Source organism: Cupressus sempervirens, chromosome 11 (genome assembly GCF_028749045.1).
Source record: "Cupressus sempervirens isolate cs-2001-9-10 chromosome 11, ASM2874904v1, whole genome shotgun sequence".
Lineage (NCBI taxonomy): Eukaryota > Viridiplantae > Streptophyta > Pinopsida > Cupressales > Cupressaceae > Cupressus > Cupressus sempervirens.
The window spans coordinates 426,391,546-426,414,916 of NC_143128.1; the positions used below are offsets into that span (position 1 = coordinate 426,391,546).

The 23,371-nt window shown below is 36.4% G+C and overlaps 1 protein-coding gene across 5 annotated transcripts in view; it reads right to left on the bottom strand.

Moving 5' to 3' along the window:
* The window catches only part of LOC149530248 (FAD-dependent oxidoreductase family protein), a 216,796-nt gene extending 195,508 nt beyond the window's left edge, over window positions 1-21,288 (bottom strand). For 3 of the 5 annotated variants that reach the window (XM_089808653.1, XM_089808654.1, XM_089808652.1), the window contains exons 1-2: window positions 20,744-21,176; window positions 20,385-20,666 (exon numbers count right to left, since the gene is read on the bottom strand). In XM_089808653.1, coding sequence (XP_089664779.1) covers window positions 20,385-20,666; window positions 20,744-21,043 — 582 coding nt within the window. In that variant the 5' untranslated portion in view covers window positions 21,044-21,176. Of the gene's footprint in view, window positions 1-20,384; window positions 20,667-20,743 lie in introns of all 5 variants that reach the window. The other 2 variants (XM_089808651.1, XM_089808655.1) reach the window with 2 other exon arrangements.
* Between the last annotated feature and the right edge of the window lie 2,083 nt (window positions 21,289-23,371).

Here is a 23,371-nt window from a genome sequence, read left to right on the forward strand (position 1 = left end):
GTTAGTTGGATAGAAGGGTGAAGGAAGTAGCCGGTAGCAAGAAACAGTTAGAAGTACGAAGAGAGCTTTGGAGGTTGAGAAAAGTAAAGAACATCTGGAACCTCCAGCAAAGAGACAGCATGCAACACCATCAAGGAAAAGCATAATTGAGGCTAGGGGCCAAGAAGATAACACAAGTGAACAAGGGGCCATGGTAGAGTTGAGCTCTGATTCAGAGTCAAGTGGTTAAAATGACAGCACCGAGTACTCTCCTCTCTTAGAAAACCAACATGGAGATGACATGGCAATTACTAGTGAAGAAGAAGATGGGCCAATTGATATTGAGGAAATAAGTTAGGCGCTCGAGGCCATTGGTGATGATGCTTTGTTAGTTGAACCGAATCCAGATTTGGGGAGATGCACGACACCACTATGGTTAAGGCAAATGCTTATGCCAAGAGGCAAGGTAGTAAGTGCCCGAACAGTTGAAGACATCCAAGGATTAATGGAAAAGGGTGATAGCGAGAACCAGAAACAAATGGCAAAAACAGTGGCAAAGGTGATTAGGAGCGACAATGATGGTCACCGAAAGGTTCAGATTGTTATATAGACAATTAGCAAGGCATTGGATGAGATTACAACTCAAGATTACGAAATAGTGGAGCATAACTTGGGAAGAAACACAGATGACATGGAATGTGAGGAGATCCAGGAGGGCGTAATTTCAATCAGAGAAAGGTTGAGGAAGGAAAATGAAAGGATCATAAAGTTGAAGGTCGAGAACAAATATTGGAGAGATTGCCAGCCCATCCAACAGTTGCACCAGGCAACCCTTCCTCAAGATAGTGGGAGCAACATAAAAGAGATATCGGCTCAGCTGCATGAAGGCAAGGATTGGATCCATAATACAATCCAAGACAAGCAAAATTTTTTGCCTTCCTTTATCTCAACATTTAGGTCATTAGTGACTATTAGAGATAAATTCAGAATATTTGAAATGGAGTGGAAGGATTTTCTTCTAGTTAAGGATTTAGCTATTCCCAGGCTACAAGCATTCATTGAGCTACCAGAGAAATATTTGGAAAGAGCCAAGTTGGTCGATGAAGGAGGATTGAGTACGGTAGAGTCTTGGTTTTTTGCCTTGACTATCAGATTGAGAATACTTGAGGAAATACAAAATACGATTGCACAGCACAGCCCAGGCGTTGACACTTCCATTTCAACCATGATAAGCGATGTTGGGGCGGCACTTGATTTTGAAGATATCAAAGAGGAGGACATCAATGAGACAGGTTTTGGATCAAGATTGGATGAGTTAGGGAAGGTTGAAGAAACATGTGTACCCTTGCTTCCCTCAATGCCTTTATTGAATATGCAAAAGAGTATGAGAAGGACCATGAGAATTCCCTTGCAAGCAACAAGCAGCATGATGAATTCAGCTGAGCTCAAGATGAAGCATACACCTTGCCCCCCCATGAAAGAAGTCAACGAAAGGCTAGCTAAGTTCATTGCCTTAGCTAAAAGGATGAAAGAAAAAGGGAGATTTATATTAGAAGATCATTTGATGTAAGCCCAAGTGGCAATTTCTCTTTCTTCTTGGATAGGACAAGTGTCTAATTCTGATTGGCAACCATTTTGGTGTCTTCTCATTGGTTACCACTTTTCCTTTTTTTCATTGGTCCATTGACGAGGTGATATCTTCTCATTGGCAATGGGGTGGTAACCCTAATTTAGGGTTTCTAGGATCCAATCTGGATCGTTGATTTTGCCTCTTTATCTCTACTGTCGGTTGTAAATTTTGGCCTCTATATAAGGCCATTTGCTCTCATTTGTAAAGTGTCGGAGAAAATTGTTGCTAAGATAATGCCAAAATTGCTTTTCTTTCTCATTGTTGTGATTTGCATGGTGATTAAGAACTTTTGGTGTTGTTGCATGGTTTCTACTTCCAATAGTTAGAATTAGATTTCATTTGAAGTTGTTAAAATAGATTTCATTGCAAGTTTTTTTAAGTAAAGGGTAAAAGTAGATGGATAGTTGTATAGTAGTATTAGTGGATGTTTGATAGGGATCTATAACTAGGCCACTAGCATCCTAGCAGCTTGTTAGGAAGCCTTGCGTGGTAAATTAGTCTTTTCCCTTGAATCATTGCATCTATGAAGGTAGAGCCACTGGTTAATTTTCATTAGATTCGATCTCCGTCCATTTGCTAATCTTTTCATTCATAGGAGTAGGAGTAGAATAGTGAGTAGTTTAGTAATTGGAGCTTTGAGGAAGTAAGGAAAAACATCATCGGTATAGACACCTCCCATTACCATCATCACCACCAACATCATTTGGAACTCATACAAAACCATTATCACCACCATACCATCGAAAGTCCAAGTTGTCCTCAAACAAATAGCGTAACGTCGCCTACGTGATTACCAACAAATCACGTCAATAACTAAATTAGTATCCACAGGTGTAAGGAACATTGGAGTTCTTGGTCATGTCTTCATAAGCATTAACTTTTCAAGAGAGGAATTGAGGATTTGATATTCTATATCAAGTGTTCAATTGCCATATGTTATGTAGTGGTACAAAACCGACATCAACAAGACACACTATACACTATTCACGCGCACTGTAGCAAAATCTGTTACATCCCAATTTTTGACCTAGCTTGAAATATAGCTGTTGAGGTTCACATGAAGTCAGCTGGCAGTCTAATTTGATATAATCTGGCGAAATGGTAAGATGGTTGTTATGATTTCAAGTGAAGATGACATGTTAGTTGATCGTTAATCGCGAATTCATGGAATTAAGATGAAAGGTTAACTGTTATGATTATTTATGATTAAATAATTTAATTACTAAGAAATTTCTTGCAGGGAGCATGTTGAAGGGGTGGAAGCATTGTCAGAAAAGAATTAGGCAGGGCATCACCATCACTGGGCAGACGGGTAAAAGATCTAGCCAGAATACATGTGCAGGACTTGCATGAGTTATTTAATAATTTAATAAAAAATAATTGAGATAAAATATAAAACGTATCTTAAAGGATTCTAATTTATCTTTCGTCGTATTATTTTTTATTTATATTCATGCATTTAATAAATAAAATGATTTTTGGCACTATTATAATTTAATAATTAATAAGTAATGTTACAAATAAGATTATAATAATGTTCAATTTATAATAATTGTATTATTATAATTTTCAAATTATAATCTCCCAATTCTTCTTTCCAAATTCTTATTTTTTACTTTTGTTCTTTTCATAGTCGATTTTATGTTTGGTAACCAAATGGTCTTCTTGGGAATTCGAAGGGATTCTTGTAACTATTTGGGAAGTCGATGAGTCAAGTTAAAACTTTATATTAGAGTATCGATGATTGCTTTTAATAATCTTTTTCTTTTTGGTACCCGACTACCATTATTAATTGCGGCAATAGCATTTGGGGCCTTTGGAATTCCTTAGCATCACATATTCTTATATACCTGCGATTTTATTATTTGCTTGGGCGCGATGAAGGTATGGACTGCTGTATTCCTGCGAGTTCATTTTAAAATTTGTAGCAGCACTTTTCCAATCCAACATGCCGTACAAGTTCTGATTTACTGAAGATTTACGCAATATTTATACTCTGGAGTTTTTTTTTTGCAAGCAAACCAAAGAAGAGATAATACAAATCGACTCCAGAGAGCTCTGGACTTATACAGGTTATGTGGTAGTCAATCTCACATTTGGAGCTGTGTACAGTTGAAACATTTTTTAATCTATTCTTTCCTTTCTATCTTATTTTCCATGCTAATCGGTGTTTTGTTATCATTTCCTTATCATATTTAAATAGAATTTGATGCCGAAAATATATTCAATCTGTACACATAATCATAAGCTTCTTAAATGAAATTCAATGGGTCATGTATCAGAGCATATGCTGTTCATTTGGGATTATCTCCATCTTAGATTAATGAACCTAACTAAATACAAGTAATTGTGTTTGTGTTTCACAGTTTCTTCTTTCTTGTTTGTTGCTGACTACATATTGATAGAGCTAAGAATAAATTAAATTGTTTTACAAATCCTTTTCACCTTGGTTGAGTATTCATCCATAGCCGGCTAGGCAAGTTGAATAGAGATCAATTCATAATATTAGCTGTTGGTAATCTGAGATTTATATGAGATCATTTACCAAATATTCTTGAGTTATATCATTTATGAAATCCGTTGGTAATTGTAATAAAATGATTGATTATATGAAACCACACCATGCACATGCTATCATAATTTTCTGAGCAAATCCAAAATACTATTAACACGAGGAAATTCACTGGCAAATAAGCCATGAAATGGTGAAGAGGAGGAATTTAATCTGCAAGAATGCAGAAGAGAATTTAGTTATGATTAAATTAATTAATTAAATATTCAATTTTGATATCTTTAAAGAATATTATTATATGATCACAAAGTGTGAAATGCCAGATGTATGTAATAGCTCCTACACATTCTTGTTATTGTGATCTCCTATTGCCAAGTCGTATGGTGAACTTAATTATCAGGAAGTCCAGTGAATGGTAAGATGATCCCTGTCAATTCCGAGTAGGGAGGGCCAATCTCGTTAGAGATCGTGTGGGGATATATATTGTGGTCTGAGGTTGGATGGTTAAGCCCTTGGCAATGTTTCACCTCTCTCAAGATGTTGTATATGCGTCAGACAGAGATAAACCGTGCAATCAATTGTTTATCGGAAACAGGTATTATCATTTTTGTTTATGAGAAGGTAAGATTAAATTGAAGTATTTCATTGTTATCATTATTTTACTTTCATATAAATGAATATTGAATATAAGTAATTATCTGATCTTGAGAAATTGTCACAAATAAGCAATCGGAAGGAAAAGAAATCCGAAGCCCTGATTGATTGTGTGACAGTTGGAACCTTAATTGATACAGTGGTATTGGAAGCCCTAACTGAATCCATGGTATTGAAAGCCCTAGTTGAATCCGTGGTCACGGAAGCCCTAAATTGAATCTGTGGTCGCAAAAGCCCTAAGTGATAAAGCGGTATCAAAAGCCCTGAATAAACCGAAGGTAATTGATGCCCTAATTGGTAAGATGATATGCAATGCCCTAATTTAAGTTATAGTGTTATTTAGTTGTATTCATCAAATGATTTTTTGAGAGAGCAGCCGATTTGAGAAATTGTTATAGTGTATTTGTGGACTAACCGGGTGGTCGTAGAAGCATACTTATATGATCTTCAGTCTCAATTTTACAAGGTATGTGATTTCAATTTTTGAAGTAATTTCATTAAAGGGTATTTCAAGTATTTAGTTAAAAAAAAATTGTTTAACTGACTTTAACGATAAATCTTCTTCATATGAACATGAATGATGTAACTGCCTTCTTATGAAATCGAAGTTATAACTATATTTTATGCTTATGTTAGATGTTAATTTAGACCCAGGAAATCTGGATGTTACAAAATCACTATTCACGTGCACTGTAGCAAAATCAATATTCACGCGCACTATAGCAAAATCATTATTTACGAGCATTGTAGCAAAAACACTATTCACAACTGCATAACCTAAACTTCAGAGCTCTTAAGTCATGTGTAAAATCCCCAATAAATCCCACTGTGTTTTATGAATGAAAACACCCGATAATCCTCCTAATTGTGTCTTTCAATAGTGAAGAGAATGATAGCAAAGAGCAGTTTCGTCCTCCAAGCTCAACAATTAGATTTCCCAGAAATCTAATAGCATAATAATAATATCATCCAAGCATGCCCCAACTCATTACGGCCAAGAGAATATAAAGCCCCCCAAGAAGTTGACTTCATTTGCATAAGCAATGTGAGATAAATGGGAAATACCCTTTTAAAACAACTTTATAATAAAGTGACTTAATAAGTCTTTTATTTAATTATCACTTTATAATAAAGTAAATTAACTTTAGCAATAAAATCTATAAGAGTCGAACTCAAGAAACCATGTATGATAGTTTGACGGAAAGAGCTCAACCAAATCCACCAAGCCGAACACTGCAAATTTCCATATCACTTGACTCCCACTGACTTACTAAAATACTAACTCCTGAAAATACTACCAAATCAGTTCCCTAATCACTTTATTACCCTACGGAAGCTCCTGTCATAGGCTAATCTATTGACCCTGATGGTCACATTAAGTAGGGGACATTACATTATGTAGTTCTTCATCAATATGTGCTCGAAACAACCTTTGAAAAGTATGAAGATTTGCAAGTTCCAAAGTAGAACCAAGCAAACAAAATACAATAAGATACTATCTTTCTTAAAAGTCCCATCGGGCATGCCAAAAATAGTTTAACTCTTGAAATTGCACTCTTCACAAATTATGGGAAAAACTTGATATTTCAAGGAAACATGGAAACCCTCCTAGGTTGTGGGTGACTTAAAATTTGGAGTGGATCTCCGGATTAGGTCAGCTCCTAGTTGGTTATCACTTGAAAAATATTCATTTCGTAAGGGAAAGGGAGAAAGAATACCGAAATGAAAAATTAGCAAAGTAAAACTAACTAAAACTTTGAAAACAAACTAAGTGGTTCACCAACCTAAAAATAGAGACTAATAACTAAAACTAGTACTTGGTTTAACATGAAGAAATTTTAATGCACAACTTTTTAGGATAACTTGTGCATAAATATTTCACTAAAAAGTCAAATACTACAATCATCAAAAAGGAAAACAAAATTTCACAAAATGATGGCTACAAGTCAAGATGACACAATTAGTAACCTGCATAAAGCTACCATTTGCCAAAAGGCATAAGATTTGTGTGATAGAAACTATAAGGAAAGATATTGATTCCACAAATAACTCTATCAAACACTTAGCACATGCAAAACCTGCAATAAGAAGATGGCTTGAATGAACTCGAGAATGAAACCAAAATCTATATTGTATTCACCTCCATAACTAAGTTACAAAATATGGTCAAAATAAAGACAAAGGATTTTCTCAAAATCACTAATTCCTCAATTGCAAACATGAGTGAAAACTCACAAAGTACAATTTTTCCAACCAACTGGTTCAGATACAGAAACATAGCTTGAAAAATAGGCCCATCCACCTCATGAAGTTAAATCCAAATACATAAAATGTCCAACCAAGTCATAACCAACCTAGTGATGCATCAGAAGTGCCTATAGAAATGCTCTAACAATCCATAAATGCTTCCTAAAGTCCATGAAGAAGTCAAATCTGACTTTCTAAACTCCTCTAAAAACATTCTATATTCCTTCCTCGTGTTCTCAAACCAACAATAAGCTCCAAGAAAAAGTCCATACTCATAATTAGCTCCCTATCTCTCCTGTGACCAAGTGTTACCCACATGGAGGAAAATACCTCTTTGCCCCTAGGTTGATTTTTAGAAAACTAATGCCCCATCTTTGCATATTTAAAACATAAAGACTATGGAGTTCATAAAAACACTCTTAGTTCATTTCCTTAACAATGAATTATATGTGAAAACAATAAATGTCTCATTTTCCTCGTATTCTTCAATCAATTATTACACGCTTGATAAACAAATCAACATATAATAACTAGTTAAAATACTAAATAAATAAGATATAGAAAAGTAAAATATTAAAAATTGTGTTGGGATTACATGTCTGGTTGGTACTTGGAAATGTTGATGATGTGTTGTATTGATGACAGGTTTGTCGTTGATGTCAACATATATGTTTGAGTTCATGACAGAAAGGGATTATGTACATCAAAGAGCTCTACTAAGTTAGCAAAGTTGGCATAGGACAGGTTAAGCTATGCGAGCTTAGGATTGTGTTCACAGATGAGTGTAGATGTTACATCTATGTTCGCTTACGTTTCTGTTGAGAATTGGATGAGTTACTACTGATCATTTGGTAAAGACTAGTAGCAGGCCAGTGTGCAGGAAATTATGACAGAGACAGTTGCTAAAAGATTGGTTGTGTCTTATCAATAAGGTTGAATTAAGGTCAGCAAGCTTGGATCATGGTTGAAGACATGTTTGTGATGCTATGTTCGTGATAGCATATCTTGGAGATCATTCTGGAAAGGTCGCGAAAGTAAAATGAGTGATATGTTTTATTCGCACTTAATATTGTTAGTGAAACATGTTGATCTTCGTTGGACAAAATGTTAATTGTATTGTAGTGTATAGCAACATGAATGTAATAATTGTAATTGTTACATCCCCTAGTTTGCCGAGTTTTAAATATTCTATATAGCCATTGAGACTTCCAGTGAATTGGAAATAGTTGGTTAAATTGGTTATTCATTATAATTTCATGTGAATTGGAAATATTAGTTATTCGTCATAATTTCATGTGAATTAGAAAACATCGGTTAATAGAATTGGAATTGGTTAATTATTATGATTATTCACTATTGTAATTTTATCGTGTTTGAATGATTTTGAAATATACTTTCACCATGTTATTCCTCCTTGCAGGAGAGCAGGGAAGGGGAGGAGCATTGGCAAATAGGGAATAGGACATGAGAACCAACCTATCACCAAGTTATTAGGTATTCATCTAAACCACTTTGGTCAAGGAGAAGTAGAATGGGACAGAATAGATAATGTCAAGTGTCCCTTATGAGCTGACAAGGTCATTCAATCTAAAATTTGTTAAAAACATTTATATAAGGAAGAAATAAAATTGTTACCTTTAAGTTGGAGTTTGGATATAATGCATTATTTGGTGTTGGATATATTATTATATAAGTTATTTTCCATAGTATTTACATGTATTTGTACATAAGATACAAACATATATGTATATACATATGTGTGTGTGTGTGTGTATGTACTCTTTAATACAATGTGTACATATATACACACACACATTATCAATCTAGTTGAATATTACATATACGTAAACATAAGTATTATGGGTATTTTATATATAACAATAAGGGCGAAAGCAGTGTTACCAACCTTCGACTCAGCACGGACTTGGCAAGCCCAAATAGGACTCGAACTCGAACTCAACAACCAAACTTGACAAATTAAAGAAACCCATGAAATTCAAAGATTTCTAAGGATTTTAAATTTTTTCATGCATCATTTAGCCAACTAACACCGTATACACAATAATTGAGATAAAAAGAAGCCACTTTGCACACATACACAACTCTTCATAGATCACAAAAGTATAAATGCAAATTTTTGAAAGAAATTACTTCAACTGAATAACATAATAGAAATCTGAAATATAGTGTATCTGTCAAATGTCTACACTATTCACGAAACATGGATTCCATAGAATCAAAAGTTCAAAAAATATATCAAAAGAAAGGCTCGTAGCAGCCTATCTCTGTCCTCCTACGAGTATGGCTAAGATAGGTCATAGAAGACTCTAAAGCCATCCTATCTCCCATGTCTGAGGTTGAACCTCAGCGACATGCTCATCATGATCATCCTCCTCATCCTCATACTCATCTTCATAATACACATCATCAAAGTCAGATCCATCACTCTCAGCCTCAAGGTCCTATATTGGGTCTCTTCATGCTCTAGCCTCCTCCACTGCCATCGCTATTGCCTCAGCCTCTCGATCCTCCTGATCAACCCACTCCAATTCTTCATCACGGAAGACAAGATCCTTAACCCCCATGTTCCACCCTACTTGTATATCAACTTTCTCTAATACGATAGGAGATGTGTCAATTGCCAAAATTTGTTTGAGGGAAACGAAGGTCTTAGTAAACAAAAACAAGACCATTCAACATTTTTGCTGTCAACCTGTTCCATCTCTTGTAGCATATATGTGTGAACATACTCCAATTGCATTCGCATCTAGAAGAACTAGATGGCTGGCTCAAGATACAAACTGCAATCCTCTGTAAATTTGGCACCTTAGTGCCAAACATCTCCCACCATTCATCTGAAATAAGAGAATTTCATATCAGTTCTATAACTTTGACTCTATTAATATGGATTCTAGATTCTAAAGTGGTAATAAAATTATAAATTAGAATTTGTAATCATAGAGTTTTACCAAGCATTAATTTTGTCTGGTCTTTCTTGCATAAGTCTTGTGCAAATAAGTAACCTAATGCTTTCTTAAACATCTCTATCTCACGGCCTATAACTATTCCAACAATTTCATCGAGTGGCATTCTCTCTATAACATCATAGAGGCCACTCAAAAACTCTTTATCAAGCTTAAAATTTGGGTTGAATTGGTATGCTAGATTAGGAAAGTGGGCAGTAGCATGTGCCTTCAACCACCACTCTCCATCGCTGTTCAGGGCCATAGTGTAATCCAAGTACCAAAATCTCTCAATCATCCCAACAGGCTGGCAAGATCACCAGCTCTGATACCACTGTAATTTTCCCGACAACACACCTAACAATAAGTACTTGATGGAAACCACTTGAGGGAAAACCACATGAGAGGAACCACCCAAGGGACAAGTGCCCAAGGGAAACCACCTGAGGGAAACCACTTGAGGGAAACCACCTGAGGAAAACCACTTGAGGGAAACCACCTGAGGGAAAAGGTCGCGCGGGATTAGAGAGCAAGGCCGTGTCGAAGAGAGCCCAAGGCCGCATCAAAGGAAGTTGAGGCTGCGTCAAAGGAACCTGAGGCCCCACCGAAGGGAGTCTGAGGCTGCGTCGAAGGGAGTCGAGGCCACGCCAGAGGGAGCCCAAGGCTGTGTCGGAGAGAGCCAAGGCTAAGTTGGAGGGAACTCAAGGCTGCACCGAAGGGAGCTCGAGGTTGCGTTGGAGGGAGCCAAGGCTACACCAGAGGGTACCCAAGGTCGCGCCAGAGGGAACCTGAGGCCATGCCAAAGGGAGCCCGAGGCCACGTCAAGGGGAGTCAAGGCCACACTGAAGGGAGCCCGAGTCTACGCCAGAGGGAGCCCGAGGCCGCGTCAAAGGGAGTCGAAGGCGAAGGAAAGAGAGGCGAAGGGCATAGGAAAGGTAGCTACTTAATGCCAGATATTCACCAAATACCAAAAGTAAGCCACATACAAAGATGTAATAATTGTAATAAATTGTAGACAACTCTCAATATTGTATTGCAAACAAAGATGGCATTCAAACTTGCCAGATTCAAACAAGTAGTATAAACAACAAAATAGTGTGGGGTTGAGTACCACCGAATCTATAACAACCAAATAGGGAAGATCTTTCACTTCTAAAATGGCGAACAACAAAGAATCCCGACAAGAATTTGCAGTACAAAAAAAATTACATTTGTTATATACTTGATGTGATGTATGGTTTACTGGTGTTGGTTCTGGGTTTGACTTAGTACGTTGACCAGTCAAGATGTTTACTAGAGGCTTGGGGAGTTTTGTTTTCAGCGATGATGTTATGTATATTTTGGTCACGATCTTTTATACCAACCATTATGATGTATTCACGTATTTCTATGATGAGTTTTGATCAGTTGCTTGTTAGTGCTTTCCAGTTGCTTGTTTAAAACTAAGGTAAATGGTGTGATTTTCCTGATGTAACCTTTATGTTTTTGATCAGTTATCCTTTGATGCTTTCTAGTTACCTGTATAGAACTAAGATGATTATTGTGACTTTCTTCTTGTAACCTTTGAGTTTCCCATCGATTATCTTTTGGTGATTTTCAGTTGCTTGTATAGGACTGAGGTGATTATTGTGATTTATCTATAGGTGTTTTCTAGTTGCTTGCATAGGACTGAGGTGAATATTGTGGTTTATCTTTAGGTGCTTTCCAGTTGCTCGTATAAGATTGAGGTGAGAATTGTGATTTTATGAGTTGTACTTTTCATGAGCTTAGGTAAGTAGTCTAAGTGTATGTTGGGAAGTGGCTTGTAATGGAGGTCGGAGCCCTAAAGAGGTTGCCTAGGCAACCCATTGTAGGTTATTTAAATGAATTAATAAGAGTCAATGTTTTTCCTCGCTCATGCCTCGAGTGCTAGTACAAGCTAAGATGGGAGTAGAAAGGATGCTTGGTTGTGACCTTGCCTTGTTAGTAGGCCTTGTTTGTACGAAAGGATACTGATGCTGCATAGAGACACTAGGGGCCAGAGTCTAGAAAAGCTACCAGAGTAACCTTAGAGTTGGCTCATGCGATGACATTTGCCCACTTACATAGTAGATTTCCTACATGTTTTTGTTGCCTCTGGGTTTAGATGTTACTTGTGTCTTGGTACCTTTGAGATAGATTGCTATCGAGTTTTCCTTGACTTAGATGTTGGTTATGACTTGTGGATTGATATCCATTTGACACTTGAGATTATCTCCTCAGGACGGTGGGAGTGGGCCATTTAGGTTCCACGAGGTCGGGTGGCAGTGTTTCTTATACCGTTGAGATCCGACAGTTGGATGTCATTGTTGGATGTACTTGTTTAGTTGTTCCGTTCATTTTGATCTTGTATTTTTGTTGGATAGTTATCAAAGACCTTATGAGATGATGTATTTATTCATGATGTATATTATTTGAGCTTTCCATACCCTGTGACTTGTACAGTGGATGATTATTCATTCTGGTTATGCCAAGTGGCATCTTATGTAAATGTACATTATTTAATTGGATTTGTACTTGTGATTATTCTATGATGTGGATTTTGTTATATTTCAAATTTAGTACTAATAAAATTTATATATGTGATTCAACGTCATGGAACCCTTAAGAGATGTAATATGTTTATGGATTGTTGTGTGCATGTGAGTTATTGCTTCTGCTATATTCTCTTGTTGTTTTAATCTTTAAAAAAAATGTTTGGCAAGCTTGGTGAAACTTTAGGTTAATTACTTTTGGGTTCCCTGGCGAGGCGTTACAATATGATTGTAACTTGTTGACCCACTTCTGATGCCTCTTGTTCAGGTCCCTCTCTCCAATAAAATGTCTCAAGCTATTATGATTAGTCTTAATGCAAAACTTGTCGCCCACAAAATATTGCCTGAAGTTGGCCAAAGCATGCATAATAGCCAACATCTCCTTATCGTAAACACTAAACAATCTCTCTGGTCCTGATAATTTCTTACTTTCAAAGCCTATGGGATGTCGATCCTAGGATACAACTGCACAATACCCTCTCCAAAAGCATCACAATGAAAATTGAAGGATCTAGAAAAGTATGGTAGAGCTAACACCCGACACAAAGTCATGATAGTCTTAAACCTTTCAAACACTCCTATGCCTGAGAAGTCCACTAGAAGGCACCCTTACGGGTCTGATCTATAAGGGGAGCCACATGTCGAGAGAAACCTGCCACAAATCTATAATAAAGGCACAAAGACCGATGAATCCGCTCAAGTGTAGGCCACTCCACAATAGCACAAGTTTTATCAAGATCGATGCGAACTCCACTAGCACTGATGATATGACCTAAGTAGAGTAACTCTATCATACCCAAAGCACACTTGGACTCCTTGGCATACAAGGAAGCCCTCTCCAATATACACAAAATTATATCCAAATGAGCAACATGGTCATCCCATGTCTTGCTATAAATCAAGATGTCGTCAAAGAATACCAACACAAATCTCTGGAGCTGACTGTGAAACACCCTGTTCATGGTTGACTGGAAAGTAGCAGGCACATTCATCAAGCCAAAGGGCATGACCAGAAACTCAAAATTTCCACAGTGACATTTGAATGCAATCTTCTCTATATCCTTCTCTCTAACTCAAATCTAATGATATTTGGACCTCAAGTCAATCTTCAAGAAATACTTTGCCCCATGCAACTCATTGATAAGCTCATCAACCCATGGAATCAGGTATTAGTTCTTAATAGTCTTTTTATTTAGCATTCGGTAATTTATATACATCGGCAGGGTACCATCCTTCTTCTTTATCAATACAACTGAAGAAGCAAATGGAGACTTATCACGCTTATGCCTCATGTCAAGCAGCTCCTATATGGTCTTCTCAATCTCATCTTTGAGCCACTTTGAATGCCAATAGGGTGTAATCATAATGGGCTTAATGCCCTCCTCCACCTCTATGATATGCTCGATCCCTCTATCCAGGGGTCTACCATAAGGTAAATCACTAAACACCTTAGAGTGTTTAGTTCTCAACTGCTGAATATTTGGGTGATAATCTAGCTCATCAGTATTCTTAAAGGTAGGCATGATCCTGCACTCAACTGCATGCATCTAAGTGATATTTGCTTAATCTCTTCATTTTTGATAGCCTTAAGGATTTGTTGCCCCATCCTTGATGAAACTAATCTCCATTTTTTCAATGCTCAAGTAGATATCCTTAAGAGCATGTAACCATGCCATACCCAAGACTATGTCAGTACCACCCATGTTTACCACATAAAAATCTGCATGAAAGGCATATGTATTAAGCCTCACTAGAAGATCTGAAATCATCTTGTTACACCTCAAGGTGTAAACATCAGCCACCTGTACTTGTAAGCCCTCAAAATCCTCTGTTTAGATACCCCCTAGTAACCAATCGAGCACCAATAAAATTATGAGTAGCTCCTGTGTCAAACAACGCAATCACATGTTGTCCCGCTATGAGCCCATGCATCCTGAAATCTCCCTCTTTCCTCATGTTAGAAAGGTAAGCCACCTTGAGGTTGGAATCATCCACCTCAACCTCATAGTCAACAACCCTGCGCTCATCTTGCTCATTATTTGCTAGTTAATCTGGGACATCAGCATTGTCCTCATCATCATAAAACCACTCCATCATTCTTTTTTTCCCTTAGGCTTCATAGGATAATCATGGTCAACATCATAAGGCCCCAATAGTAGAAACACAATTTCTTTCTCCTCAAATCATTAATGGTACCCTGATCTAGAGGAGTTGCCACTAGTCTATAGATTCAGATTTCTCTTCTCTCCTAGGTGTTGTCCTGTCATAAGATGAAGTAGAAGGCTTCGAGGCAAATTTGCCCCTGGGTATAGAGGCCTCTAAGCTCTTGAGCCTTCTTCATGGCTTCCTGTGGTGAGGGCGGGTCCAATGACTTAACCCAACCCCTAAATGGCTCTATGAAACCCTCAATAAAGAGCATAACTCTCTTCCTCTACGATATGTCATAAACAATCACCGACAATCTCTGGAACTCATTGATAAATGCCTTCAAACTAATTATCTGTCGTAATTGAGCCAACTCCCTAAAATAAACTTCAGGATCCTTCTTGTCAAAACATTCTATCAACCTATTAACGAACTCCTAATATGATATGATCTAATCATGATGGAGGAATACTAAACCATTGTACCACCAGTCATGTGCAACTCCATCAAGGTGTAGGACTGCAAATCTGATGTGTCCTCTTTAGTCATAGGATGCAGGGCTAGGTAGGTATCTAGCTTGTAAACCCAAGCTCTGGTAATCACTCTACCACTTCTATAAAAATGAGCTAGTGTCATCTTACTAGCCACCTGTTGTAGCTCAATCTGCCTAGGCCATTGTCTATCAAAAGCTAGCCTGCCTTTGGAATGCTCACACTTCTATGTCAAATACCTATCAAAATTCAAAATATCCTTTAGTGTCTGAGGTAGAGCATCCCCAATCAATGAAATGAGAAACAAGATCATCAACAAAAGGTACACCCTCAAAAGAAGTACTAACTACATCCAACTCTAGTCTAAAAAAAGTGGGTCTTTGTTGCCTATCATGGGCTCCAATATAACATGTCTTGTCCACCCTATATCAATCCTGACATGGTCCTCAATCCTATGTCTATCACCAGCCCTAGACACATCATCCACTCATGGTCTATGAGAACCAACTAAAGCATCACAAGCTCTCTCTCTACTCCATCCCCGTGGGAGAGCTTACTATTGCAGTGTGTGTTAGATAGTTGGTGCAATACACCTGTCATCAGCTAATGTCCAGTTACCAAATTCCTAAATGTCTGCTTGGCCTCTTTGTCAATCTCTGCATCACTACCTTTGAATCCAACACCACCTAAACCACCCAGACCGCCAACAAAACCAAATTGAATCTTTGGCTCTCCTTCCCTAGGAGGAGAAGTACAACCTCTACAGGTATAATCCATACCCTACACAAATCTCCTGTCGTCGTCCATGATATTGGAACCAAATTCTGTATCAAATGCTGGAAACAATTCTGACAAAGAATGCACTAATAAATGAACCCAATTTCTACAGGCTGGCAGGAAACCGCTCTAATACCACTGTAAAGACCATGTCTTGTCTCTAACTGAAATGCTGATGGAAAGATATAAATGTTTTTTGTATTTTGGGGTTGCCTGATTTTTTTTGTAAATTTTGGAATATATGTTTTTTTTTTTTTTAAATTGGGAATATTAAATGCTTAAGCCAAACACTAAAAATAAATACTGAATTAAGATATTGCTAACCAAACCCAGCCTGAATTATTGAAAGTAAAGATAGTTCTGCAATTACATATAAATTAATCGTAAAACTTGGGAATGTGCAATTTGCCCAGTCTTCTTGAAATTCCCAGCATTATAATGCCAATCACATTTCTCCAGTCTGGTCCAATGCTCACACAAGCTGGAAGAACACTTTGCTGCCCCACCTGACCTCCTTACTGGCCACGATTCTGCAAAAGAATATTGCTGCCCATGCAGAAATGAATCACACCTTGGTCTAAGTGAAATTTGCACCCCAAATTATCAATGTTGGGCCTTGGAATTCATACACAGCCTTCCAGATTTATTGCAGGCTCCCTGTATAGTTAACAGCAGGTTTGGAACATAATGTGCTAACAATTTTGTAAGCCGCCCAACTCTAAATGCAATCAGCAAACCTTGGTTTGTGATGTAGATGATATGTTAATGCAAAACACCACTTCTAGAAGCAATAATGTCAGCCTTCAGCCCAAATTTGAATTCCAATTTGCAGCAACGCAGTATGATTGAAAAATTCTTCAACCCCTCTACACAATTTAGACAATGTCTCTCAATCACCAATCTCCAAAGGCATAGTAAGAACAGTAGGAGATATGCAAATTGCTATACAACAGCAACAATTTGTAGGATGAATTCCTCAAATTATCAAAACCCTCAGCCAAATGATCAAGGAGAAATTATATAATATTCAAGATGTTTTTCCATCCAAATGAAGCCATATTTATTATTTTTTTGTGCAACCTAGTTTCACCATGACACTTTTGACTTAGAAATTGCTTTATAATATAAAGTCCAATTACTTTAAAATATAAAGCACAATAATAATTACAAGTGCATTAAATATTCATAAAGTCTCATTATAATTGAAATAAATACGACTTCACCAAAATATTTCATCCGGAGTCCAAGAGTAAAATGATAGACAAACACCATTGCCAGAGCTGCCTTTCCAAAAATAGAAACTGGTCAAAACTGACTTACTAAAAATAGTAAGTCCAAAAATAGCAAATCCGCAACAAAGACCCCCAAAACCAAACGTCAACTCACGAGAGTCACAATAATGAGTTGACAAACCCAAACTCCAGGAACCTGCTAAACTGGGGACATTACATTCATATGAACTTGTCTCTCAGTAGCATGCTAGGCTCGAACCCTTGTGGGAGCCACATTTACATCCACATGCTATTGATAGACACATGTGACTTTTGATTATGCAATGCAAGGGCTCTACCTGATTGAGCCTATAGGTGAAATTATGTAACAAGAGCATAATAGAATAGTGCTTTACTTTCTAGGTGTTATAGTTTTATATTGTGACTCGTACTAGTTTCCTTATCCAATGGCCTCTCTCACTCGAGAATATTCTGTATTGTATAGTTGTCTCCAAACTATGTTGAAATGTTCCACACAAATTATATATAAAATTTATTTTTAGCTTTCTTTCAAGAAAAGATTTAAAATTCTTGAAATAATAAACAATGAATTTTGAAGTGCAGTCTAGATTTGTAAAGATGATATGTGGCATAGGTTAAATGCAAGGCATTATTTGTTAACTTAATTATGGGTTTTTTAAGATTGTTGAGGGAAAGTGAATGCAATATATTTTATTTGACTCTGCAATGGAACAGGAACTACTTTTGAGTGTTTGAAAGGGTATATCTGAGAGGCAAATCAAAAATTCAAAAAAAAAAAGTGTTATAGGAGTAGATCTAGTATAGATTCATTATCAGTAATCTTTGAAGTCATTATGAGATTATGCATTGAAATGGTGAAATAGAATCACTCATTATATATAAGGTCTGAGAATTGTCTACCGTTAAAGATTTGTATTTGTTGTTCAAAACTTCAAAGCATGTTTATCTTACATACAGATCTGTGAAATAGAAATAGCCTCCTGAGTTTTGTGGAGCTCAAAGTGAAGAAGGTTTGTCTAGCCTTGTTATATTATGTTTTCTTGTCTTCAATCGGTGAATAGGGTTGGATATATTGTCTAGATTTTCAATCCCATGGTTTAGGTTCTATGAATTCTCTTACGATTGAAGGTCGCAAGAAAACTCACTAACAGAGTCCAAGCAGCCTATGAGACCAAGAGCTGCAGCCCTGAGACATTTCCAAACCTTTTTTTATTCTACGATGGAAAAATGGGTGTCTTATTCAACCTTATTTCCACAAAAAAATTAGACTGTCCACTTTTAGGTTGTCTTCAGACTTGATACAATGTCATTGTGAGCAACATAATACATGATGAAGTGCAACTTTCTCTCCACAAACCCCTTCCTGCAAAATGGGGATATTTTCGTTTCCACTCTTCTTTAGATGTTTGTATAGTTCGTTCACCAAACTCACACCTAAGAATGCATGATCCAAGTTTCAGTTGGAATATCTTTGTCTTCTGCTTAATGTATGAGACTATATCTCTTTTTGTCATGTTCCGGTGTAGCATTGAACTCTTTGACATAATATGTTTTCTTCAACCAAATTGCTGTCTATGGCAGCCCTATTACATACTTTTTGTTAATTTCCTCGTTGGTGTGTGGGCATTCTTTCAAGTAAATGTCTCATTTACTCAACCATTTGTACTTTTGTTTCATCCACATGTCTTTTCTCCACCTTACCACCTCCTCCATCACCATTCAAGGCTAACCATGGTTCTCCATATTCTTAGCCTTTTTTAATAATTTAGCATCTCTGCAACCACCAATGCTCCTAATGGGAAAGTACTTGTTCCGGTGAAAAGAATCTCATATAGAACTGAACTTTTGATTCTGAGGCAGCTAATGATAAATATTTTTAGATTCTTTATAACTACCTCCATTTTGGATTGGACATACTGTTTACCCAAACTTAAAACCCATCAAGGATAACTGTCATGACAAGCAACACAAATAAGATTTCTTGGATTTCTAATCCCATTTCTCAGCATTCCTACATATATTTTGTAGTGTGTATGAAATCTTCCACCCCTTAGTAGCCTTCTTGCCCCACATGTCTTTCAATTAAGCCCAATCGATGCACTTGTACACTTCCACCATCTCCAATTAACTTCTTCCAAAAAAAGTTAAAATATTTCATTTTTCCTCTTAACAAAAAAGATCATGACTTTGATTTTGTTAGTATTCACTTGCATCTGGACCTCTTGGCAAAAGAGTTAAAAGACCCTTACATGTTCTCCCAAACTATGTGTTCTCTTTCCAATGAGGATGAGGTCATCAGCATATAAGAGTAACTTTTCCACATATTCAACAAGCCAGATGCCCCCACTATCAGCTTTGTTTAAGCATGCTTTATATTTACCAATTTAAAGCCAAAAAAAAGTGGGGGAGAGCTAATAGCCTTATTTAAATGTCACTTCCAAAACATTTTGACATTCCAACTCTTGTTCTGATTTTAGCCCTAACATGATGTGAAGCCGGTGAACTTGCACTCTATACTCATCTGGGATTGCAAGTTCCTCCATCTTGTTCCAAAGTGTTTTTTTGGGCAGTGGCTCAAATGCTTCTGTTTAAATCAACAAAGGAACAAAAAGTTTCTTCTCGTTGAATGTCCCATACTTTTTCAATCAGGTGCCTACGGGTAACAAAATAATTAATATGAAGTGTATTGATCTTAAGGGTGATAAAATGATTAATAATAATAATAAAGAAGCGCATTGGCCTAATACCTACCTGCCTTTTTATATATCCATTTTTATAGAGGGGCAACAACACTAGTCATCCACTCCACCAATGAGCTATTCTGGGTGATGCTGTTAAAAAGTACCTTTGATGAGCAGTAAAAGGATCGCTAATCTCCACTGTAAAATTTATGTTTGAAACACATTTAGAGATCAATGCCATGTATCAAAAAGCATTGCTAGCAAACTCAGTAGCAAAAGAGTTGAATTGCATTAACGAATTGGAAAAGAGACTGCAGACTGAACTATTTCTCTGTGGTCTAGTTTTGAACCCGCGTATGTAGGGGTGTGTGTTTGAGCAATAAGCCACGCCAGCACAAGAGCAAATGATTTAAAAATTTCTTAATATTAATATGAAAAGAATGAAAATGCTAAAACATTAATGAAATTTCAAATGGATTTTCGCTCTAGCTTAGGCATACCTGCAAAGCCAGCATAAAAGAGTGAGAATCAATAATCCCAGTAGAAGGGGACCACAAGGCCTTGATGCAGTGCAACTCGGGTTCCATCCTCATTGCCTCCACTCTCTCCATCAAGCGCAAATCTGCAACCCCGCTTTTAAATCCCACTCTCAGCAGCTTTTCAAGCGCATGATTCTGCGATGCACTCGTAGCCACTATCAATTTACCCAACTGCCTGTGCGGCACGCCATGAAGAGCGCAGTATTCGTACAGCATTTTCCTCCCTTTCACACACAGGCGGGCCTGGCTACAGCATTATTATGTCATTACGTGATCAGAGCACATCGAAATGCCGAGGGAAAGTGTAGAATTACGATTACCTTAAGCGATTGAGGGGAATAATAAATTCCTGCATGAATCACTTGGCTGTTTCGAGAGCTGGTGACGGTGCCAATGCTCGAGGCGGCTTCTAACAGTAGCACTTGTCTTCCTGCCAAGGCCAGCTCTCTGGCAACTGCGATCCCGACCACCCCACCTCCAATTACGACGCAATCTGTTTTTTCTCGTGGCACATCTCCAAAGCTGCTACTGCTGCTGCTACAACTGTATTGCCGTCCAGCAGCTTGTTTGCATTGTCTCCTCATATGTCTAATGCCATTGATGAATCTGCTTCTAACCATTTCCGTTTGATCATTTGATGCCACCAAACTATGATTCCCACGTAGCTTTAAAATGCCAGTGTCTCTGTGTGAAGATATGCTGTCACAAGTGCCAATTGGATTATTTTAATGACTTTCATAAGCCCAATCCTTTTAAGGGGCCTTATAGTGAGGAGCCTCGAGAAATCTTAGCATTATTTATGTCATACATTTCTAATGAATCACACAAACACAGCTTTAAGAAAATTATGTAATTCTTTTATGTCAAACCTCTATCTTTATAATATTTTTCATATCAAAGTTTCAGTTATAAATCTTGACACTCAAATCAAATTAGTTTGGTTAATCTTATCTTCTCCAAATAAATTGTGCAAGTTGTGGTCCTTTAAATAACTTGTGACATTAGGTTAATCCCTTCCAACTGGTAGAATTTGCAAATCCTTTCTTCCCACTTCTCTCCTCTTTAGTTTCATCTTCATGTCTGGAATTTGAGATGATGAGAATCTATCTACAATAGTGGTGCCAAACATCTAGCTTTCCCTTTAATAGATGCCCCACGGAATTCATGTCTGGAATTTGAGATGATGAGAAGCTATCTACAATAGTGGTGCCAAACATCTAGCTTTCCCTTTAATAGATGCCCTATGGAAGCCTTATCATCATGTTCCCATTCGGTAAAACACTTTAAATACTAGCAATTGCACCTTAGGATGCACTTTAAATACTAGCAATCAGAGCTTAGGGTGCAATAGTTATGTTGAAGAAATACTAATGGTAAATTAAGGGAAAATATATTTTTTTATCGTATATTTGTACAACTAAAAGTAGTTAAAGGACTAATTAATAAATGATGTTTGTTGAAGATAGTTCTGAAGTCTACACCATCATCCTAACCCTAACTTCAACCACAAAATTAACCATCCTCTTAAATCTAATCTCAATCCTAACCTTAACTTTAACCCTAATCAAAACTCTAACATCAACCACAATACTACCCATGATCTAAACTATTACTCTAACCATGGTTATAACCTTAAAACATATTCATAATTCTAACTCTAACCCTAACCCAAACATTAAACATCTACTTAATTAGTTTACCTAATGTTTAGATTAAGAAATTAGTTAACTATCTAGGACTAATTTATTTGCTTAAAATAGATTTTATTTTTTCAACTTCCTTTTATTATTTTGATACAGTTTTTTTTCATTTATGAACATCAATATTTATTTTTCTATAAATTTATATTAAGAAGTACATGTGAAAATTAAATACTTTATTTTATTAATAAAAGTTCTATTTTTAAAAATTAATTAAACTAAATGCAATAATATATTTGTTTTAAAATTCCAATTACATATCACAATATATTTAATTTAAAAATCAACAAAAAAATACATAATTATTATATTATAAAATGTTATATATTTAAATTTAAACAATTTATATTTAATGTTTATGCTAATGCATTGTACAAATATAATTTAAAATTTTATCTTTATTCAGCCAAAATGATAAATCTATTTTTCTTGGGTAAAGAGAGTACTAAAATACTATAGAAAACAATGGTAGCTAGGTAGGTTTGATGCGCTTTCAAATTGTAAATGCCAAGATAAGTTTGATGGAAAAACAATGTACTAAAGCAGAGTTAAAAGGACCAAAATGATACGGCAAAATCAAACAACATTACAAATCAACATTGCTTATAAAGTGGGGTGTGTTGTGAGTAATTAAAATATGGGAAAATTTGAGATGGAAATGAAGGAAAAAGAAAAAAAAAAATCTCATGGTGTTTGTTCTTTGAATCGTCCTTGCATAGTTTGGAGTAGATTTTTGAACATTGATTTTAAAATAGAGTTTTATATCTTCAAAAAGGGAATGCCTTCACGATAATAATGAGTCTTTTTTTTTTACCCATGTGATTAGTTCACATGGCAATCTAGAATTTTTTGATGCAAACTTTTTAATTTCCACATCAGTATTAACACATTCTTGTATCTTGATGTTCCACTTATTCAACAATGGTATGTTTTGTTTCATCTAGGTTTTCATCCTCTTATCCAAGTCTTCTTACAAGTAATACAAATATTTTGTATGCAATAATTAGTGATGGTAATAGACTAACTAATTGACTTAAGAGCTTGTCAAGTACTTCTCAGTGACTCGACAACATTTGGTCGAATGAATGAATAATTTTAATAACATTTGTAAGGCTAAAGCAACCTAGGGATCCCCTAGAAAATAACAAAGACCCCAAAATAGGGTTCCAGAACTTTAGACCCTTTGAGGATTCCCTTGAACCATCTAACTTGGTTCAGAACAAATTTAATTAAATAAAGAAATTTTAA